We start from the raw sequence: 21,555 nt of genomic DNA, 5'->3' as shown, positions 1-21,555 counted from the left end.
CTACACCTGCAACAATTGCAAGTTGGTTGCCCTACTAGAAAACAAGGTTGCCCTTCTGGAAGAGAAGGTGCAGCAGCTTCAGGGGCGTGTATCTACGCTCCAGAGAATTAAAGAGCTGGAGCTTTTCTTGGATGCAGCAGAGCACACTGTCTGCACCAAGGAGGAGACAGGGGATCTCCCTGAGGAGGAGGTCAGTTCCCCAACACAGCAGCCAGATGTATGGAGGAACGTGACTCATAGAAGTAGAAGGCCCAGGGATCGCTCTGAGTGCTTAGAATTACACAACCGTTTTGAAGTGCTCATGGAGGACGAGAAACAGACTCCACCTGAGGATCTCTCCCTCATCACAGTTGATGAGGAATATGAAGACGAGCAACCAAGTCAGTCCTCTGGGAATATGCAGGTAACCTTGGAAGGGACAGCACATGGAAGAATCCCAACCAAGCCTATGAAGAGGCGTGTAGTGGTGATTGGGGATTCCCTACTGAGGGGTACAGAAGCAGTAATCTGTGGGCCTGACAAGATGTCTCGAGAGGTGTGCTGTCTACCTGGGGCCAAGATCAAAGATGTAACAGAACGGCTGCAAGGAATCATAAAACCCACCGACAAATACCCCTTTCTTTTGGTGCATGTGGGAACCAATGACACTGCAAGCCATAGCTTACAGAAGATCAAAAATGATTATGAGGCTCTGGGCAGGAAGTTGAAGCAATTAGATGCACAAATTGTCATCTCTTCTGTCCTCCCAGTTGAACGACATGGCCCAGGGAGAGAGGGAAAAAATAGGGGAAGTTCGCAAATGGTGCAAACAGGAAAGGTTTGGATTCCTAGATCACGGTCTGCAGTTTCTTGAAGATGGACTTCTGGCAAGTGATGGACTGCACCTCACAAAAGTTGGGAGGAATGTTTTTGCCACGAAACTCAAAAACCTCATCAGAAGGGCTTTAAACTGACTTATGTGGGGGAGGGAGACAGTGGTCCTGAAGGTAGGAGTCTATCAAATGCTGAAGATGATCATCCGAATGTCAAGGACCAAATGGAGCAAGCAGCATGCAGACCTAGTGGTGGGACGAAAATATCCTTAAATAAGAGACATGGGGGAATGATCAACGGTCTTCAATGTCTGTATACTAATGCACAGAGCATGGGAAATAAACAAGATGAACTTGAGCTCTTGGTACAGCAAACTAAATATGACATAATAGGCATCACTGAAACCTGGTGGGATGAGTCTCATGACTGGAATGTAGTAATAGAGGGATACAATCTATTTAAGAGAAATAGACCAAACAGGAAAGGAGGAGGAGTAGCTTTATATGTTAGGGATATGTATACCTGTGAAGAGATCCAGGATTTAAAACTTCAAAGCCAAATTGAGAGTATCTGGGTCAAAATTAAGGGAGAGAAAAACAACAGTGATCTCATTGTGGGAGTTTACTATAGATCCCCAAGCCAAACTGAGGACACAGATGATGCCTTCCTGGAACAGATGGCCAAGCATTCCAAAGGAAGTGAGATAGTAGTAATGGGGGATTTCAACTATCCTGATATTTGTTGGATGTCAAACTCAGCCAAGAGCATAAGGTCGAACAGATTCCTCACTGGCCTTGCAGACAACTTCATTGTCCAGAAAGTGGGAGAAGCAACAAGAGGATCAACCATTTTAGATCTGGTCCTAACCAATAGTGATGACTTGGTTAGTGGGGTAGAAGTGGCAGGATCATTAGGTGGGAGTGACCATGCTCTTCTGGAGTTTATTATCCAGCGGAAAGGAGCAACCAAGCATACTAAGGTCCAAATTCTAGACTTTAAGAAAGCCGACTTCAGAAAACTTAGGGAAACGCTGGGTGAAATCCCATGGACAGTAATACTAAAAGGGAAGGGAGTTCATGATGGTTGGGAGTTTGTTAAAAGGGAGATATTAAAAGCACAACTTCAGGCAATACCAATGAGACGGAAACATGGAAGGTGCCTAAAGAAGCCAGGCTGGCTATCTAAAGAACTTTTGACTGAGTTAAGATTTAAAAGGGATATGTACAAAAAATGGAAAAGGGGGGAAATCTCCAGAGAGGAATTCAAACATATAGCCAGCACGTGTAGAGACAAAGTCAGAAAAGCTAAAGCACAGAATGAACTCAGGCTCGCTAGAAAGGTTAAAAGCAACAAAAAGGGCTTTTATGGGTATGTCCGTAGCAAAAGGAAAAACAAGGAAACAGTGGGGTCACTCAGAGGAGAAGATGGTGAAATGCAAACAGGGGACAGAGAAAGGGCAGAACTCCTCAATGCCTTCTTTGCCTCAGTCTTCTCCAAGAAAGAAAACAACGCCCGACCTGAAGAATATGGAGCAGATGATTCAGCAGGGGAAACACAGCCCAGCATAAGTAAGGAGGTAGTACAAGAATACTTGGCTAGTTTAGATGTATTCAAGTCTCCAGGGCCAGATGAACTACATCCAAGAGTATTAAAAGAACTGGCAGAGGTGATTTCAGAACCACTGGCAATAATCTTTGAAAATTCCTGGAGAACAGGCGAAGTTCCAGCAGACTGGAGGAGGGCAAATGTTGTCCCTATTTTCAAAAAGGGGGAAAGAGAGGACCCAAACAATTACCGCCCAGTCAGCCTGACATCAATACCAGGAAAGATTCTAGAGCAGATCATTAAGCAAACAGTCTGTGAGCACCTAGAAAGAAACTCTGTGATCACTAAAAGTCAGCATGGGTTCCTGAAAAATAAGTCATGTCAGACTAATCTGATCTCATTTTTTGACAGAATTACAAGCCTGGTAGATGAAGGGAACGCTGTGGATGTAGCCTATCTTGATTTCAGCAAGGCCTTTGACAAAGTGCCCCATGGTATTCTTGTAAAGAAGCTGGTAAAATGTGGGCTAGACAATGCTACCATTCAGTGGATTTGTAGCTGGCTTACTGACCGAACCCAAAGGGTGCTCATCAATGGCTCCTCCTCATCCTGGAGAGTAGTGACTAGTGGGGTGCCACAGGGTTCTGTCTTGGGCCCAGTCTTGTTCAACATCTTTATCAATGACTTGGATGATGGGCTTGAGGGAATCCTGAGCAAGTTTGCAGATGACACCAAATTGGGAGGGGTGGCTAACACCCTAGAGGACAGGATCACACTTCAGAATGACCTTAACAGATTAGACAACTGGGCCAAAGCAAACAAGATGAATTTTAACAAGGAGAAATGTAAAGTACTACACTTGGGCAAAAAAAATGAAAGGCACAAATACAGGATGGGAGACACCTGGCTTGAGAGCAGTACATGTGAAAAGGATCTAGGAGTTTTGGTTGACCACAAACTTGACATGAGTCAGCAGTGTGATGCAGCAGCTAAAAAAGCCAATGCAATTCTGGGCTGCATCAATAGGAGTATAGCATCTAGATCAAGGGAAGTAATAGTACCACTGTATTCTGCTCTGGTCAGACCTCACCTGGAGTATTGTGTCCAGTTCTGGGCACCACAGTTCAAGAAGGATACTGATAAGCTGGAACGTGTCCAGAAGAGGGCAACCAAAATGGTCAAAGGCCTGGAAACGATGCCTTATGAGGAACGGCTTAGGGAGCTGGGTATGTTTAGCCTGGAGAAGAGAAGGTTAAGGGGTGATATGATAACCATGTTCAAATATATAAAAGGATGCCATATAGAGGAGGGAGAACGGTTGTTTTCTGCTTCTCCAGAGAAGCGGACACGGAGCAACGGATTCAAACTACAAGAAAGAAAATTCCACCTAAACATTAGGAAGAACTTCCTGACAGTAAGAGCTGTTCGGCAGTGGAATTTGCTGCCAAGGAGTGTGGTGGAGTCTCCTTCTTTGGAGGTCTTTAAGCAGAGGCTTGACAGCCATCTGTCAGGAATGCTTTGATGGTGTTTCCTGCTTGGCAGGGGGTTGGACTGGATGGCCCTTGTGGTCTCTTCCAACTCTATGATTCTATGATTCTATTCTATAAGGTCGGTGGTTCGAATTCCCGCGACGGGGTGAGCTCCTGTTGTTCGGTCCCAGCTCCTGCCAACTTAGCAGTTCAAAAGCACATCAAAGTGCAAGTAGATAAATAGGTACTGCTACAGCGGGAAGGTAAATGGCGTTTCCGTGCACTGCTCTGGTTTGCCAGAAGCGGCTTTGTCATGCTGGCCACATGACCCAGAAGCTGTACGCTGGCTCCCACGGCCAATAAAGCGAGATGAGCGCCACAACCCCAGAGTCATATGTCACAGGACCTAATGGTCAGGGGTCCCTTTACCTTTAAGAAAGGAAAGGGGGAGGGGGGAGAGAGAGAGAGAGAGAGAAGTGGTGAAAGTGTGTGAGAGAAAACCCTTAAGTCCACATAAATACAATAACCATCCCATCCATCCACATTAATTTAAAAACATAAATCCATATGTGCTGCCCAGACAGGTATCCACATGAAGCTGACGTTCGTCTGCTCTTAATAGCTGCTCCGTGAGCGAAGCCTTCATGTAGGGCTTGGATGAGAGGAGCTATAGTCATTTAAGAAGCCTGTATGTCGCAATGAAAGGCATCCTGTCCCATGGCAGATCAAACTACTGTACCTCAGTGCCAAAACAAGTTTTGTTCCATTCCTCTCATCCATATTATTCCCACCATCCTCACTGGCTACAGCAAAGACCTGCTATGGCATGGTTGAAGTGAAGATCGGTGTCGTAACCTCACCACTCTCAAGAAGCCATCTTGGTATATAAGCAAATATCTAAATGAACAAATAATAATCGTAAGAACTTGTCAGTCCGTTGGCAGTAGGAGTACAATATGGGCATGTTTTTAAGTTAACAGCTTACATTAAAAACCTGACTGTACCAAACTACTGAAGGTTATTCACAAAAGCCAGATTAAACGTTTTCCCCTCTGCAGTGCTGGAGGGTAGGATGAGAGGAGTCCCCTACCAGGAAAGACTGTGCTCGTGTGCCCAAGACACAGACTCCATAAAACATATTATGCTGCACTGTTTGAAGTTCAAGCAAGCTAGAGCTGAATTGATTTCACCCTTGCTAGCCCCGATCCCAGGAAAATCGGAGGAGTATTACTGTATATCAAGTTCCTATTGGCAGACCGGTCAAATGCTAGAACATTAGCAGTGGCGAAGTTTCTATTGGTGGTTGCAAGAATCAATGATCCCAACTCTAAGTTTGAACAAAATGTTTTTGAAACCTGAAGGCAGGATGTCCTTATTGGGTATTGCTTTGTAACGAATTGATGGGTCTATGGACCGTAATAAAGATTGTTGTTGTGCCCGTGTTTTCTTTCTGTGACACCGAGCGAGCTTCTTGCGATACTTTTTACTCTTCATGTGCAGAAATGTTTGCTGGAATTGTGACCCAGGCATGTCCCAACATCCGCACCCCATGTACGTTCTCAATAAACGTCCAGTTCTTCTTGTCTGCCTGCGAGAGAATAACCAGCTACAATGTGCCAGACACTTTTCAGTACAGTACTGAAAATTCCTGTGGAGAATGTGATTATTCTGATTGTTACTATTATTATTAGTAGTAGTAGTAACGGTGTTATTCATACAGGTGGTGATCCCAAAAACATTCTTATTGTTCCAGGTTGTTGGAAGCCTCTGGGACAGATTTCAAAGAAGAGACTTCACATCACCGCACAAGCCAATTAATTTGTGAGCTTCATTTATTTCTATTGTTTGAAAATTTCTTTAAAAATTTCTTAAAAAATATCTGTACTTTCTTTTATGGTTTCACATAATGGGAATTTTAAAGTGACACGAAGCAAGATTTTTGCTGTATGCATATGTACCGTTGTTTTGGTGGCACTGAATTTGGGCTGGGAGGACATCTGAGAGAGTGCAATTGAGCTAGACGGATCATTGCTATGACCAGAAGTGCATTTCTGTGTTTGTGAGGTGGAGCAGGGCAGTGGCAGGGAGCTCTGTCAGGAGCTGGGTCACTCAGTTAATTCTCTCCCAGTACTGCTTCTGCAAAAGGACAGTTCAGATAATACTTGCACATTTGAAGAATGCAGAGAGAGAGAGAGAGGAAGGATTGTGTGGACTAACTCCACCCCAGCTGTCAACTTGCCTAGTACAGGAGATTGGTGAATCTTGCCAATTTCCGCCTCTCTCCATTTCTCTTTTTTCCTAATCTTAAGTTCAGTTCTCTACATTTCTATAACAGTTTGTTTTTAGTTTTGGAAGGTGCAAATCAGGTTGATTCCCTTTAAGTGCAAGCTGAATTAAATCCTCCGCCCCTACTCTAGGCAGCTCAAGTTCCCCCCAGGCATTGTGGGTTCCTTAAATGTCAGCCACAGCTATGACTCTTCTCATTGACTAAGAAGAATGGTATAAAGCCTCAGAGTTCTGTGATCATCATGAGAAGGGACAGACAGACAGACTGACAAACAAACAAACACATGGGAGTCAAATAGGTGTAACATGTGTGCACGTGCGCACGCTTTAAATGAAGTCTGGTGATCGAGGGCAAGCTGGTGGTGCAAAGGGCACCAGGTGGCAAGGCTAGAATCTGCAAGACCCAGCTGGTCAGGCAATAGTATCATCCTAAATGTTGGAAACTCAGAATTAAAGTTTTTACTACCTACCAAGACTGAACTAGGACCCTGTGTCCACTATGTGCTCTTAAAAATATACATGCCATTGCAAATTGTCTGAAAGCTATCACATCTAATAACATACCAAATATTGATTGTACATTAGTAGGAAATAAGTTAACCAATTTAATGTGCCTTTCATCTTTAACAGTGTTAGTCCTTGCTCTCGAACTCAACACCTCCCTTTATATACGTAAGTAAAAGTTGTTATGTGAATATATATCTTTTATCTTAAGCAGGGAATTTGTTCATTCAAAAAGAGACAAAGCCACACCGTCTGTTTGCACAAGTGCTCCTTGGTCCCATGGATGCCATTGACACATGTGTTGTTCTGATATACAATGGCATCCATAGGACCAAGGAGCACTTAAGCCCTAACCTGAGCCACAAAGAAACAAAGCAAGAGCAATGGGCAATGGATCACAGAAAGAGATTCCAAAAGTGAGGGGGAGATTCAACAATATGAGGAGTAATGTCATGAATCTGAGCTGAGGAGATAGCAGAATTCTGCACCAGAAGTAAGCCCAGTTGAGCTTGATGGGTCTCCTCCCAGGTAAGTGTAGGATTGCAGTCTTCTATAATGAGAAAATGGATGTTGTGTGAGTTCATAATATTAGAATTCAGAATCACCAGATAAATTAATCGGCAGGAGGACAGAAGAAAAATACATGTATTTATTTAAAGCATTTTTAATCCACTCTACAACCAGAAATGAGGTGGTCACACAAAAGATTACAGGGCTCTTGCACTTTTAATGGTGGTTTAGGGGAGAAAATTTCAGCAAGCATAGCTTGTTATTATACGTATAGCTACTGAAATTTCTTCTACACAAACGTGCATCTTTTGCATCTAGTCACCCTAGCCATAAAATGTTTTCAGAATGACTTACAAATGTCATTAATAAGAAAATCATTGCATGACAGTAAGAAAAGGGATTGGGAAAGAGGAGGAAAAAGCAAAATCAGGAGTCATCCAAACTTTCTTTTGCACTACACTTCCGAGGCACAGGTCCATGCTTTAAAACTCCATGTCCATGCAGGGTTTTTTTTGTTTTGTTCTTGTTGTGGCACTTTCCCTGGGAAAACCTGCATTTTACAGTTGAATCAGAGCAACCAGCAATCTGCAGAAAACCCCATCGCCATTTGCTCTGATTCAATGGTAAAACGTGGGTTTTCCTGGGGAAAGCGCCAGGACGAAAAAGAAACCACTCAGACACAGAGCTTTAAAGCCTGGACCTGTGCCTAGAAATGTGGCACAAAAGGAAGTTTGGATGAGCCCTTTAGCACCATTTCTTAAGTTACAGAATGTAATGACCAGCTGAAATGGAAATATTCAAAGGACGAGATAAGCCAAATGTTGCTGATCTTCCAGTAGAGTCCATGAGGAAACACAGTACATAATTAGCATATTAAATTCATTGCCACAAAATATATAGCATGTTGTGGCTACTAGATTAGCCTGATATTTAAAGGACTGGACAGATTATGGAGAATTTCCCCCCCCCCTAAATATCAGCCATGACAGTTAAACAGAACTTTCCCATTCAAAGGCAGTGTGCTGGAGATAAACAGTGTTGACTTCATATGAGCTTCCTATCTAACTGGTCCCTTCTAGATGCAGTGTTGGACTCACTGGATGTTTGGTCAAAATTCATAGTTTGGTCAAAATTTGTAGTGTTCTCATGCTCTTATATGTTTCTTCTCAGTTTATGGCAGTTCACGGCAGAAAAGCAACTTTGTACCACTCCTCCACCATTTTAATATACATATTTTCCCCACATTGAGACTATCCCAATGTATAGAATGGATTTTAGAAGATTGTCAGTTGAAATAAACTCATTCGCATGCTTGACTTCATATTAAGAGGGCTGATAAATAGAATAGGCATGCAATTCAGGCTATTACCTGCTGCAAAACCTATCCTATGGCTGTGTGATTTCATAAATCATCTATGAGCAGCTTGGAAACTGACTTGAGAAGTTGCTCTAGCAATTGTGTTCCTTGTGGACAGTTGAACAGCCAGCTGGGACAAGTAAGACCTATGACAAAATGTTGCGGTGAATCCTCATCCCAAAACACCATATTATAAGGTATAAGGCAGAAGAGGCTCCAGCAGACCACCACCCCACCCCACCCTCCTCTCCTTTCTCATTTTCATTGCTCTTTTCCAAGTAACACTCTACCTGCTGTGGCTACTGAGCATCCTCAGTTCTCATTGGGCTATGCAGGAGAGGTCCCCACATTTACAGGTGGTTTGTTGTATTATCTACTCCCCCGTTTCTCAGTGTTTCCCTTTTTGGCTCCAGTCCCGTTGGCACTTGCCACATGAGTTTCGCCATTCTAAGCAAGTGGCAAAAAAGGAGGTGTTTTTTTGGGGGGGGGTGTTTCACTTGGAGGTGAGGCCAGGCAGTTCTCAATACCAGCACTAGCACTAAATCAGTTTGAAATGTGCAATAAGGAAGCCCCACTGGAGGATTGAAGAGGGTCTTATTAGCTCCTACACCCACAGGCAGGGTCCTTGTGTTTAAGAAATTGTGTCTCCAAAGCATAGTGTCAAGTCAGACATGAGAGAAGAGGTGATTGTCAAAATGGATAGGAACAAGGCACTACAGAAATTGTGATAAGCACCTTTTGTGGACCATTTTGGATATACCAAGGCATTTTGTCTCCAAAATGCACCAGAAGGTCAGAGGTGATAATGTGCTCCTCCTCTACAACCGCTGTCCATGTTAGGATGCAGGGGTGTATCAGGGTTAGGCAAGAAACACCATCCATGTCTGGTTACTGAGGCCAACTAAAATTTGTGGCACCTGCATACTTAATTTGCCCCATTCCTGCACAACTTGTGATCCAGCAAGCCAAGCACAGCTCGCCAACCACATCCACTGCCTTGCCAGTGGCTTGAGAAACCCCCTGTTTTTTGCTACTTGCTAAGAATGGCAAAAGCATGTGGGGGATTATCAAGCACGTAGCATATCACAACATGAGAGTAATGGCTACATTCAGCATTGTGTGTCAGAAATCATGGCTTCTGAGATATTGCTCTGCTATTTCCTAGTACTATCGTTATGGTTGGTTTTTTGTATACTGGATATAGAAATATGGAAGAAACTAATGAAATTGTTACAAAAAAAAAAGACCTATACCAGTTTCTCAAGGCTAAATACAAAAGGCAGTGGAAGCAATGATGACTCCATTTCTTTCTCACATTATATACAGTTTTCCCAAATTAGCTTATTCCACCTATGTGGTAAAATGTTGTCCTCCATTTTTTCCTACAAGCACACTGCATAGTTTTATGTGTATTTTGGTACGTGACTGCACAAATCTCTTTGTATGTTTTTGTGCACCTTTTAAATAAATAACGAAAAACTTGGAGCTTCAGTGGCCTCAGCCAGCTGTGTTATAAATAATACATATTTGCCTTTTGATTCATTCCCCCTTTTCATCCAAACAGAGGCTGTGTTGGTGCAGAGAATCCTGATGACCTGGACAACCCCTATGTAGATGCAATTTTTCACAGCAGAGTTCGAAATGCAGAACCACAATATGTGAAATCTTCCTAGTATGTAAACCTCAAGTTTCCTTTCTTGTATAGTAATTACTGATTGAGAATCTGAGAGACTCCATATCATGCTTCCAAGCAGGATTTATTTGGAACCAGAGCATATGGGACTGGATAGTAGGGCAAATCAATCCATGCATTGTGTGATTCCAATGGAATTTATGTTTTACATACACCCACACATCATTTTATTTGTATACCACCTTTCCATAGTTAAAACCATGCTCAAGGCGGCTTGCAACATGAAAAAATACATAATTACAAACATAACTAAAAGTAATTATGCTTATGACTCATAAACAATAAATATAACATCAAAAACTACACAACCAAATTGAACAATTTTCACATCAATCATATGGTAGAAGGCAGGTGGAAAAGACCTGCAAGACAGGAAGCAGGTCTTCCAGGACTCACAGCCAAGATGGTGTTGAATTGTGCTTTTCCATTCCATGGATTTCAGTGGGACTAAGAGCCAAACTACACAACTAGAGTCAACTTTGTCCAGTTTCTGCTGAAGTGTACCTCTTCACACTGTTGGCAGGGGTCACTGGCTGGAATGATCTCTCTTAAGCATATAGGCAAGCCTCATATCAGGGGGGCTAGGATAAAATCTGTAATCATATGCTAGTTTTCTATGTACAGGAAGCATTTTCAAAGGTAAGAGCAGTCAGACAGGAAAAGCTTTGACACATACCTGCAATCTGTATTGATATTGTCTGTCAAGAATATGTAAGGTATTATTTGTATGCTCAATACGGTTGTGTAGCTCAGTTTTTAGCTGCAGCTAACCTTTGGGTGCAGCTATTTTAACTTGCTCATTAAGCATCAGGTCTTAAAAGGAGCAGATAGTGACTTGTATCTCAGAATTACTGCAAGGGTAAAGAGAATAGGGCATCCAAATGCATTTTGGATACTAAACACAGTATATGAATAGTTCATATAGTCTGATACACTAATAGGGAGCAATTCCAGCTTGGTTGTCTCAGTGGCTGCTCCCAGACCCCTTTGGAACTCCCTCCATGGAGAAGCTAGACTGGCTCCCTCTTTGTCTTCCTGCCAGCAAGTGAAGACTTTGGGAGACTGACTGCTTTTAAGGGCAGCTAATGCTATGCTGTTTCTCTTGTAATTGTTTGTTTTTAATTGATAATAGATTGATAGATACACAAATATAATCAGGGTTGTTTTTTTAGCTGGAACTCAGTTCTGGCACCTCTCAGGCCATTGCCATTATATGAAAACAAGGGAGGTGTTCCTGGTGAGTTCAGGCACCTCTTTTTCTTGAAATATCGCACTGGTTTTAATTCAATTATGTTTAATTGTTTTTTAATTATTCCCCCCATGTTTTTAGCAGTTATTTCTGTCTGTAAGCTGCCTTGAGTCCCTGTCAGGGGAAAAAGACAGGGTATAAATTTAATAACAATAATAAGTATGGAGGAATTTCTCTTTATTTCAGTGTTTCAATGGATATTTCCCAAGCTCCTTGAGGCATGCTTTTTTAAAAATTGAAAATGGAGGCACTCTTCAGCATTGTACTCACTACCTACTTAAAACTCAGCAAGGTCATTGTTTCCCCACCCCCACTGCACTTGTAATTGCATATATGGGATACAGGTGGTGCTGTGGTCTAAACCACCAAGCCTCTTGGGCTTGCCGATCACAAGGTCAGCAGTTCGAATCCTGCCAACCTAGCATGAGTAGATAAATAGGTACCACTGCGGCAGGAAGGTAAACAGCATTTCCTTGCGCTCTGGCTTCTGTCACAGTGTCTCGTTGCACCAGAAGTGGTTTAGTTATGCTGACCACATGAGCTGGAAAAATTGTCTGCAGACAAATGCCGGCACCCTTGGCCTGAAAGCAGAGATGAGTGCCACACCCCATAGTCCTTTATCCTCTAATTGCATGTTGCATGTCATTGTACACATCCGTATGGATGGATGCGTTTTCGGTTGCACACTGCCTGTCCACACCAGTGGGTGAAGAGGGGGCATGGAGGTCTTCCAAAGGGTTCTGTTTTCAAATCAATTCAAAACTGGTTTGAAAATGCAGTGTTTCTCAAACTACAGGATGGATAAGCATTGAGTCTAATATCGTGAGCACACAGCTTCACAGACTATCCATGGGAATCCCCTGGATACAGAATAAGCCAGAGTGTGCACACAGCCTTCATGCTTAAAGTCTTTTTAAAAAAAACTTTTAAGGTGTAATGCTCAGATATTTGATGGCTTTAGGAAGGTGACAGAGTGGGGAGTTCAGCTACATCCGTGGGTCTTGGAAGATGCCACCAGCATGATATAGGTGCCCATGGAAGAATCCTGATGGAAAACAATGCTGGCAGAATACGCACATTTGCCAGAGCCCACACCCCTTCATTTCCCAGCCATTCCCAGGTAGACTGTGGAAATTTACAGTCACCCCCAAGCTGGTGTGAGGAATTCCACTTCCAATGACTTTGGGCTCACAGGAGACTTTAATTGTTTACTATGCATGGTAAACCACAGAGCCTAGGGCTTGGTCAGCGGTTCGAATCCCTGCGACGGAGTGAGCTCCCGTTGTTCGGTCCCAGCTCCTGCTCACCTAGCAGTTTGAAAGCATGTCAAGTGCAAGTAGATAAATAGGTACCGCTCCGGCAGGAAGGTAAACAGCGTTTCTGTGTGCTGGTCTGGTTCGCCAGAAGCGGCTTAGTCATGCTGGCCACATGACCTGGAAGCTGTCTGCGGTTCCCTCGGCTTATAGAGCAAGATGAGCGCACAACCCCAGAGTCGCCCGCGACTGGACCTAACAGTCAGGGGTACCTTTACCTTTATGCATGGTGCACAATGGGAAATCCCAATTTACTGTCTCATTTGAAAGGCAAGTTATATGTGTGTGCTGAAATATATATTCATTTCACTAAATATATATTCATTTCAATTATAAAATTGTCAGGTACACTTTCAAAACTAAGAATTTTCCAGAGAAACACAATACTGTATTTCAGGGGGCTGGGCTAGACAGAATACCCTTTGGGTCCCTTCCAACAGTTCTATGATTCTTCACCATTAACAACACAAGAAGAAAACATGGGGTTATTTGAAATAAAGTATACTCTCTGCCCAAGCAAAGTTCCTCCATGTACTTTAGGTGTGGAGAGGACATTTGGCCACTAGAGGTCACCTGAAGATGCTAAAGGTTTACCACTGTAAAAATGTTAGTTCCTTTAACTGTTCACACAGCTGCTAATTGTGCTTCCACCCTGTGTCATTTCTGAAAGATAGTCTTATATGAACTAGAGAATCTTAGTAGTGGAGCATGCCAAAAGGAACAAAAAACCAGAAGAGGATATATTGTGCTACTTCCAAAGAATCATTTTTAAACTGGGGGGGGGGGGGACTCTGCTGTTCCTTGGAAGCCTCTTAGGGATTCCTGAATGAGGAGCTCAGTTATGGCTTGCAAGCTTCCCTTTATGACAGCTTGCCATCTGCAGCAGAGTGGGAAGTGGCAAGGACAGGGGTTGCAGGGGGAGACCAACTACCATAGCTGCCAAGTCTCCCGTTTCCCCCGGGAAATCCCCGTTTTCCCAGCTGTTCCTAGCTGAAAAAAGGATCCCCCCCCCGGTTTATTCTGGCACGGCGGCCATTTTGGAACTGGGCGGAGCATGCTCAGAAGCAACTTTTGTTGCTGCTCTGCCCAGTTCCAAAATGGCTGCAGTGCGACTTCTTGCGCGGCGGCCATTTTGGAACTGGGCAAAGCAGCATCAAAAGTCACTTCTGAGCATGCTCCACCCAGTTCCAAAATGGCGGCAGCGCTACTTCCAGTCTGCTATTTCCGGCCCGGTCCCTTATTTCTCTGACAGCAACTTGGCAGGTATGCCAACTACGCCCACCCCATTTGCTGCTGGCTGCAAGAGCAGTGGGAGGTGCCAGCGACACCATGGTGCCAATCCCAGGGCCCAGCTGTTGATGGGAGCAAGTCTTGCCATAGATAACAGAACACTGTCAGCCAAAGCAGCACCAAAGGGGTTCATCCTTTGGGGAGATCATAGAATTGTAAGGGGGACAGACACCCACACACATTGATTTGGCACAGGGATTGGGGTTGGCTGGGTCTCTGGACACCAGATATCTGTGGCTCCTGAGGTGAGAGCCTGGGCAGGATTGGGTTTGGTGTGGTGGTTTATTTCCTGGGTGAGAGACGGGAGGCCACGGGAGGAGGGGACTGCTATACCAAGCACTGGCTTTCTATTGCAGAAAATCTTTGCCCATCCCCCAGTGACCATTAAAGCTGATGGTATTGCAGGGTGTTTTTGATTTGTTTCGGAGCATCACACTTTAAGTTGGGTGCGGAACCTCTGGCCCAGGAGCCAAATACAGCCCTGCAGGCCTCTCTGTCTGACCCTCAAAATTCTCCCCAGGGTTAGCTCATTAGCCCTGCTTGGCACCAGTTGTTTCTGCATGGCTTGGATGTGCCTTGAACTCTGAGTGTTCCTTTTGTTTGAAGGGGTGTGCGTGTCCCTGGACAAAGGCAGTCTTGGTCTGTCACTCCTCCTGTGACCAACCGAGAGGAGAGAGGCAAAGGCACATGTGCAGGCAGGCAAGCAGATGGGAGAGCACCTTCTTAGGCTCCCTTGGCTGAGCCTGGGCAGCGGAAGGAGGGAGGAATCGGGCAGGAGTTCCTTCACCTGAGTCAGCGGCAGGTGTTGGGTTGTTCCTGGTGTTGGGCCCAAGATGATGTTGGTGTATGGCCTACCCAAATGCACTGCAGCGCCCTCAGCTCCACAGCTTAGAGGCGATTTCATGCCTAACATGGTCTAGGTGGCACTGTGGGTTAAACCACTGAGCCTAGGGCTTGCTGATCAGAAGGTCAGCGGTTCAAATCCCTGTGACGGGATGAGCTCCCGTTGCTCGGTCCCAGCTCCTGCCCACCTAGCAGTTCGAAAGCACGTCAAAGTGCAAGTAGATAAATAGGAACCGCTACAGCGGGAAGGTAAACGGCCAGGGGTCCCTTTACCTTTATGACAACCATGGAGCTATCTCAATATGTCACAGGCCTGAGAGATACATAGGTGCGGCAGGGCAGGTATTGGGTCTGCAGAGTTGGCTGGCACAGATCCAGTTTTAGGAGGGCTTGGGGGAGGCCAATATTATGGACAGATCATTCCCCGGTGAGATTTTGGCTGGCTGGCCATGGATTGTTATGGACGAATGGAATCTGATGCATTCCTGAATGCTCAGGGAGATTTCCTTGTTGTCATGGCTGGTGCTCCTGTCAAGGCTGTGGTCTTGCCATGGAAGTGCAGGATGGGCCGGGCCAGGGATACAATGCTTTTCATGTGCCCTTAATGGCTTGTAACAGCAGTTGGGAGATACTGCTTTTAAGAATAGTCCTCACGATAACCTACGGTAAATGTCAGAGAAACCCCAAAATATAAATAGCAGTAGAAACCCTTCTTCCCACCTATGGTGCGGTTTGACGTTTTATGTGGATATAATGCTTATATCTGCTCATGCTGTATATCTCAAAATAGTATTGGTTTTTTATACTAAACTAGCTGGCCCGGCCACGCGTTGCTGTGGGTTTTTGTGTTAAATGGACCTTTTCCTGTTAAATTTACCTTCAGAGTCTCCCTTCAGAGTCCCCTCACCTGCCCTGTCCCAACCCTGACTCCCCTACTGTAAGTTTCAAAAATAAGACTCCCCTACCCACATGTGTTCCTGAAAATATCCCCACCCCCCACTGCTTTGGCTGACTCAGGGTCCTATCTCCCCCCCCCCATGGCTATGTGTTTCCCCCCTCCCGTTGTTGTGCCTCATCCCTGTGATTCCCCCACCCTGTGAAAGGCCCATATTCTGTTTGTTTTTGCCTGTGGCCTACTGGGCAATGTTGCGGCCTACTCAGCTTTCCCTTTCCCAACCTACCCCCCAATGCTTTGGCTGACTCAGGGTTCTTCCTCCCCCCCCCCATGGCTATGTGTTTCCCCCCTCCGTTTGTTGTGCCTCATCCCTGTGGAAACCCCCCCCCCCAGTTGTGAAAGCCCCATATTCTGTTTGTTTTTGTCTGTGGCCTACTGGGCAATGGTGTGACCTACTCAGTTTTCCCTGCTTGGCAATGCTGCGGCCAATTGAAAAAGCTGGGCTTGTTGCTGCAAAAGGACTGTTTTCAGTTGGTTGCTGTAGAATTTTGTGATGTCATCTGGCGGCGCAGCTTTGGAGGCGGCAGGGTGTGATCTGCTTTTCTACTGGATGCTGCTGGAGTCTTCAGAGCTTCTGGTGGTGATGTCTAATTTGGGCGCAACTTTTTTGTGTTTAATCATTATTTTAGGTGTGAAAGGTATGGTTTTTTGGGGGGGGGGAATTATGCCAGATCCCTCCCTGATGGGCATGGAACGTTGTGGCCAAATTTGTTATATTACGGTTCAGCAGTTACGGAGAAAGGCTGTGACCTCTGCGTGCGCAATGCCTACATTTTTATATATATAGAAGTTCAAAACAAAACATGGGTGCTGCTGTCTACCCCAGTACCCGAGTAGAGTTTCTGGACACCCCCCACCCCATTTATTTTCTATTTATATTTTTCCTTAGTTATATTCTTCCAGTGGGTGATATATCCAGTACAGTCATACCTTGGGTTACGTATGTTTTGAGTTACGTACGCGGTGGACCTGGAAGCGTTTACTTCCTGATTCACCGTGCGCGCATGCGCAGAAGCGTTCTGCGCAGTTCACACATGCTCAGAAGCACGCTTTTCACCCTGTTCGGGTTATGTACTTTTCAGGTTACGAACCGCACCCCAGAACGGATCAGGTACGTAACCCGAGGTACCACTGTACAGAACTTAATTTGTTCTGGAGGTCCGTTCTTAACCTGAAAGTGTTCTTAACCCAAGGCACTATTTCTGGGTTAGCGGAGCCTGTAACCTGAAGCACCTGTAACCCGAGGTACCACTGTACTAAGCATACTTGAACCCACTGAAACCAATGTTCTTAATTTATTCAAATCCAGTGCTTTTCACTGGGTCTTCCATAATACCCACTTTTTCCTCTAACTTTAAACAACTGCTGCTCTCTATCTCATGCCTAGTTTTCAAACTAGCAGGGTCTTGGTTTTTTAGCTTGTCATGAATGATAGAATCATAGAGTTGGAAGAAACCATAAGGGCCATCCAGTCCAACCCCCTGCCAAGCAGGAAACACCATCAAAGCATTCCTGACAGATGGCTGTCAAGCCTCTGCTTAAAGACCTCGAAAGAAGGAGACTCCACCACACTCCTTGGCAGCAAATTCCACTGCCGAACAGTGTGAGGAGAAGCTGCATCTGCCAAAATTCTCTTTTTACACAACAATTTAAGGCACGGGAGACCTGTCCTCTTCTGCACCTGCGTGCTGCTACCTAGATACCCTAGATCAGACAAACACGGCCCTCCAGATGTTTTGGGACTACAACTCCCATCATCCCTAGCTAACAGGACCAGTGGTCAGGGGTGATGGGAATTGTAGTCCCAAAACATCTGGAGGGCCAAGTTTGCCTATGCTTGTCCTAGATATTCTCCCAATGAATGGATTTTGTAGAGGAGGTGCTAGACTATGGTTCCCATAATCCCTGATCAGTGATCAAGCTGGGCTGAGGCTGATGGGCATTGGAGTTCAGAAACATCTGCAAGGCCACACAGTAAGCAGTAACCTCTATTGTACAGGAAGCTGTATCTGGTAATCTGAACCCCTCTGTTTCTTATACATTAACATAACACATAAACATAATTGCACAGACTTGATATTTAGCACGTTTCCACTTAGCCTTCCCAATGTACTCTTTGGTTGTTGGGCCTGCCCAGCTGGCAAAATTTGCAAAATTCACTAGCTCTGGCAAACGGGGCCTGCTCAACACTGTAACTTGAACAACAATCTAGTAGTGATTATCAACTTGCTAGGTATTTAGGAATATTAAATATTCCTAGATTCAGGAGAGCATTCTCAATTGACTGGGTTAAAATGTTTTATTATCAGCAATTATGAAAGGCAATTTTTTCTAGGCAGCTGAGAGTTTGTCTTTGCAGTTCGGTCAAAAGATTAGCCCCCTTCCCCGCTATACTGTCCTTTTTATAGGGATATAACATCCAATTTAATCTCCCCGTCAGTTTGGGAGACACAGATGAATTTAATGTTTCAATTTTAGTGGCAAATTCCAATGCTTCGATCGCAGAAAATATATCCAAGTTCCTTTCTATAGCCATGAAAACAATTATTAAAGGAGAGAGGAGCCAAAATTATATATATCCACGATATTATTTATATACATACATGAAAATACAACTGCCAAGAGTATGTGGCAGTATCTAATATTATTTCCTCTAGAATCAGATGATCTTCTATTAGTGCAAAATGTTGCCCATGGAAAAAAGTGAGAAATCTGATATTGGGGTGTAAAATACAAATACTGTATGTGTAATTTTTCATCATTCTGTATCTGCACAGGATAGGGCCTGCCATCTAGCTCCCAGCTGAGGTGGCCTGTTCCCTCCTCCATCTGCCACCAGCGGCTACTTAACCATTTTGCCCTGCGTAGAGGAGAGATCTGGCTTTCAAAAAACCCTTCATTCCCCACCCTTGTAGCTTTTCTTGACTGTTTTCGTTTAACTGGTATTTAATTGTTTTTATATTCTAATGTAAATTAGCCTACTTTGTGAGGTTAAACTGAAAAGTGGTATAAAAGTATATTAAATGTCAACAAGATCCTCATCTAAAATGATGGAGTTTTATGAAAGTGAGTGGAATAACAATTTTCATTTAGGAAGTAGCCCAATATCTCTTCCTGCTGCATCATCTTTTCTCTCCACACCCAACAAAACGCAACAACAAAAGCTTGTGCCTTCATTAGAGCTATCAAGAAGTCATTATTTCAAGCCTGTGCCCATTTAATCAATTCCTTTTCTCCCTTTAACTTTTACCCTTAGCTCTCCAAACACCTTTGGATACACTGGCAAGGTTCATTGGTCAGCCACCCAACCAGCAAATTCTAATCTTCCACCAACATCACCATCAATAATTTCACGAATGTATTGGTAAGTGTGGGGCACATTACTTAATTTGCTCAGATACATTAGAATTCTAATTATGGTTATTTCATTAAATAACAATTAAATATTCAGCGCAACATTTCTTTGGTTTTGAAAAATTTGGAGTCAAAACCCATAAGAAAAGCTTTCAAGATTATTTGACATCTGCTGTAGTTTTCAGATTCCTTTGTATTTCCTTTGAAATTTGTGTTCTTTTCCTTTGAAAACAGAGAGAGGAAAAGAATTATATAACACGGAGGGCAAAACGATGGGCTTCTCCAGATGACCTCTTTATTGAGCAATCATCCTGACTTTCTAGCTCAGAGTTTTCACAGAGCTCAGCTTGTATCTGGTCCTCACTGAGCATTCATTCTGATGTGTTTGCGAGCAGTGGGGGTTATACAACAACGAGCATTCATCTTTATTTGCTTGCAGGCTGTTTATCTGTCTTCCTAGTAATTATTCCTTCATACCACACTTTTCAATGCATTTTCCTATCACTTCCTAACCACAATAAGTTGAGTGTTTTTAAAATGGATTAGTTGGGCTGAAGCAACAAAGCCCTTTAATTCACTTTAATTGTCAAAAACTAAAATTCTCGTATGTACTTGAAGTCCTCCCACAAAATACTGCCAGTCTGCATGAAGGAGCGTCTCCACCTGCATCGTTCAGCCTGGACACTGAGGTCCAAATCCGAGGGCCTTCTGGCAGTTCCCTCACTGCGAGAAGTGAGGTTTCAGGGAACCAGGCAGAGGGCCTTCTTGGTGGTGGCGCCCCCCCCCCCGTGGAACGCCCTCACGTCAGATGCCAAGGAAATAAACAATCTGACTTTTAGAAGACATCTGGAGGCAGCCCTGTTTACGGGAGTTTTTAATGTTTGATGTTTTATCGTGTTTTTAATCTTCTGTTGGAAGCCGCCCAGAGCGACTGGGGAAACCCAGCCAGATGGGCGGGGTATTATTATTATTATTATTATTATTATTAAGTCTGGAAGCACCCTATGTGTCATATAGTTTAATGCCATTTGTGTGTGTTTTAAAGTGTAAATTTCTCTTCTTGATGGTTGCTATCAGGCTTGTGAACATGGCACTTGAAATGGGGGTTAACTTTCCTCCATATCATGATCCTGAAACTTTTAGGCATCAAAAGTTTATCCCAGAATGGTGGCAGAGGGACTCAGGAGCGGCAATGGCGGCTTCACCTGAGATATCCCACTGGGTGAAGCAGCCATCCCCCTCTGGCCCTCATACTGGTCCTGGGCAACGTATCGCTGCAATGCCCAAGCCTAGTGTCATGGCTTGGGTCAGTTGTGTACGTCTTTTTCACCTGGCTGCCTTCCCTTCAAGCTAGGCAACAAGTGGGACAGAAAGAGCTATGCCATTGACCCCAAACACGTGGTGCCTCTGTTTATTTGCACACATGACACAGCAGTGCAGGATCACACCAGGGGGAAGCAGCTCTTATGCCTCTGCAGGAGTGTGTGAGAGAAGAGGCCAGAGGGAATTACTGTTATTGCTCATTAAATTTCTATACAGCCCTTTGTCCAAAGATCACAGGGAGGTTTACTGTATACAGTGGTACCTCTGGTTACAAACGCTTCTGGTTATGAACGCTTCAGGTTACGAGCGCCACTAACCCAGAGGTAACTGCTCCTAGTTGTGAACTTTGCCCCAGGATGCAAGCGGAAAACGTGCACCAGAGGTGTGCACACAGCGGGAGGCCCCATTAGCAAAAGCGCGCCTTGGGATAAGAACAGTTTCAGCTTAAGAATGGACTTCCGGAATGAATTAAGTTCATAACCAGAGGTACCACTGTAACTATATAACATCATAACAAAGCAAAACAACCACCCCCTACAATCTACAATTGTTTGGAATACCAGCAAGTTCCACCCACTTTCTCTGAGTGTCAGTAGTAATTGTGACCTTGAAATTCACATTCAGATGAGAAAGATGCATTTCTTCTCTTGTGATTGCAGTTACCTGGCTACGCATGGGAAGCCCACTGAATTTCCGCATCTGGGGCCTTTGTCACGGACCCTTGTACCCACGGAACCTCAAAATTCTTTCAATAAGAAGGAGAAAAAAAGAATTGAACTTTGAAAGAAGATCTGTCTCTGACGGCACAACTCCAAGCTTGAAGAGATGACGGGAAACAAGCAAGGCTGTGGAAGGAATGCCTTCTTCAAGAATGGTCAAGAAACATAACTTCCTAAGGGCGTGCCTTTATGATGTGGGGCACCTTCTGTATATTCCAAATGGCCATTTCACGCATACACCGTTGAATGCAGTTCTTTTTTAAGGTACTTTCTCTCTTCGTATTTATTCACATTTCCTCATGCCTGGCCGCAGAGGCCACGCATATCTGAGG

General features: G+C 44.2%; 1 protein-coding gene across 1 annotated transcript in view; it reads left to right on the top strand.

Annotated features, from left to right (window-relative positions):
- SPMIP7 (sperm microtubule inner protein 7) overlaps window positions 1-21,287 on the top strand; it is a 30,321-nt gene extending 9,034 nt beyond the window's left edge. Inside the window, exons 5-9 of the mRNA XM_035110573.1 lie at window positions 5,581-5,648; window positions 6,744-6,785; window positions 10,049-10,156; window positions 19,084-19,191; window positions 21,164-21,287. Coding sequence (XP_034966464.1) covers window positions 5,581-5,648; window positions 6,744-6,785; window positions 10,049-10,156; window positions 19,084-19,191; window positions 21,164-21,287 — 450 coding nt within the window. The remainder of the gene's footprint in view (window positions 1-5,580; window positions 5,649-6,743; window positions 6,786-10,048; window positions 10,157-19,083; window positions 19,192-21,163) is intronic.
- Window positions 21,288-21,555: the final 268 nt, after the last annotated feature.

The sequence above is a fragment of the Zootoca vivipara genome, chromosome 13, assembly GCF_963506605.1.
Source record: "Zootoca vivipara chromosome 13, rZooViv1.1, whole genome shotgun sequence".
In the NCBI taxonomy this organism is placed as follows: domain Eukaryota; kingdom Metazoa; phylum Chordata; class Lepidosauria; order Squamata; family Lacertidae; genus Zootoca; species Zootoca vivipara.
Note: the sequence above shows the minus strand (reverse complement) of the source record. Positions and strands in the feature narration are given on the sequence as shown.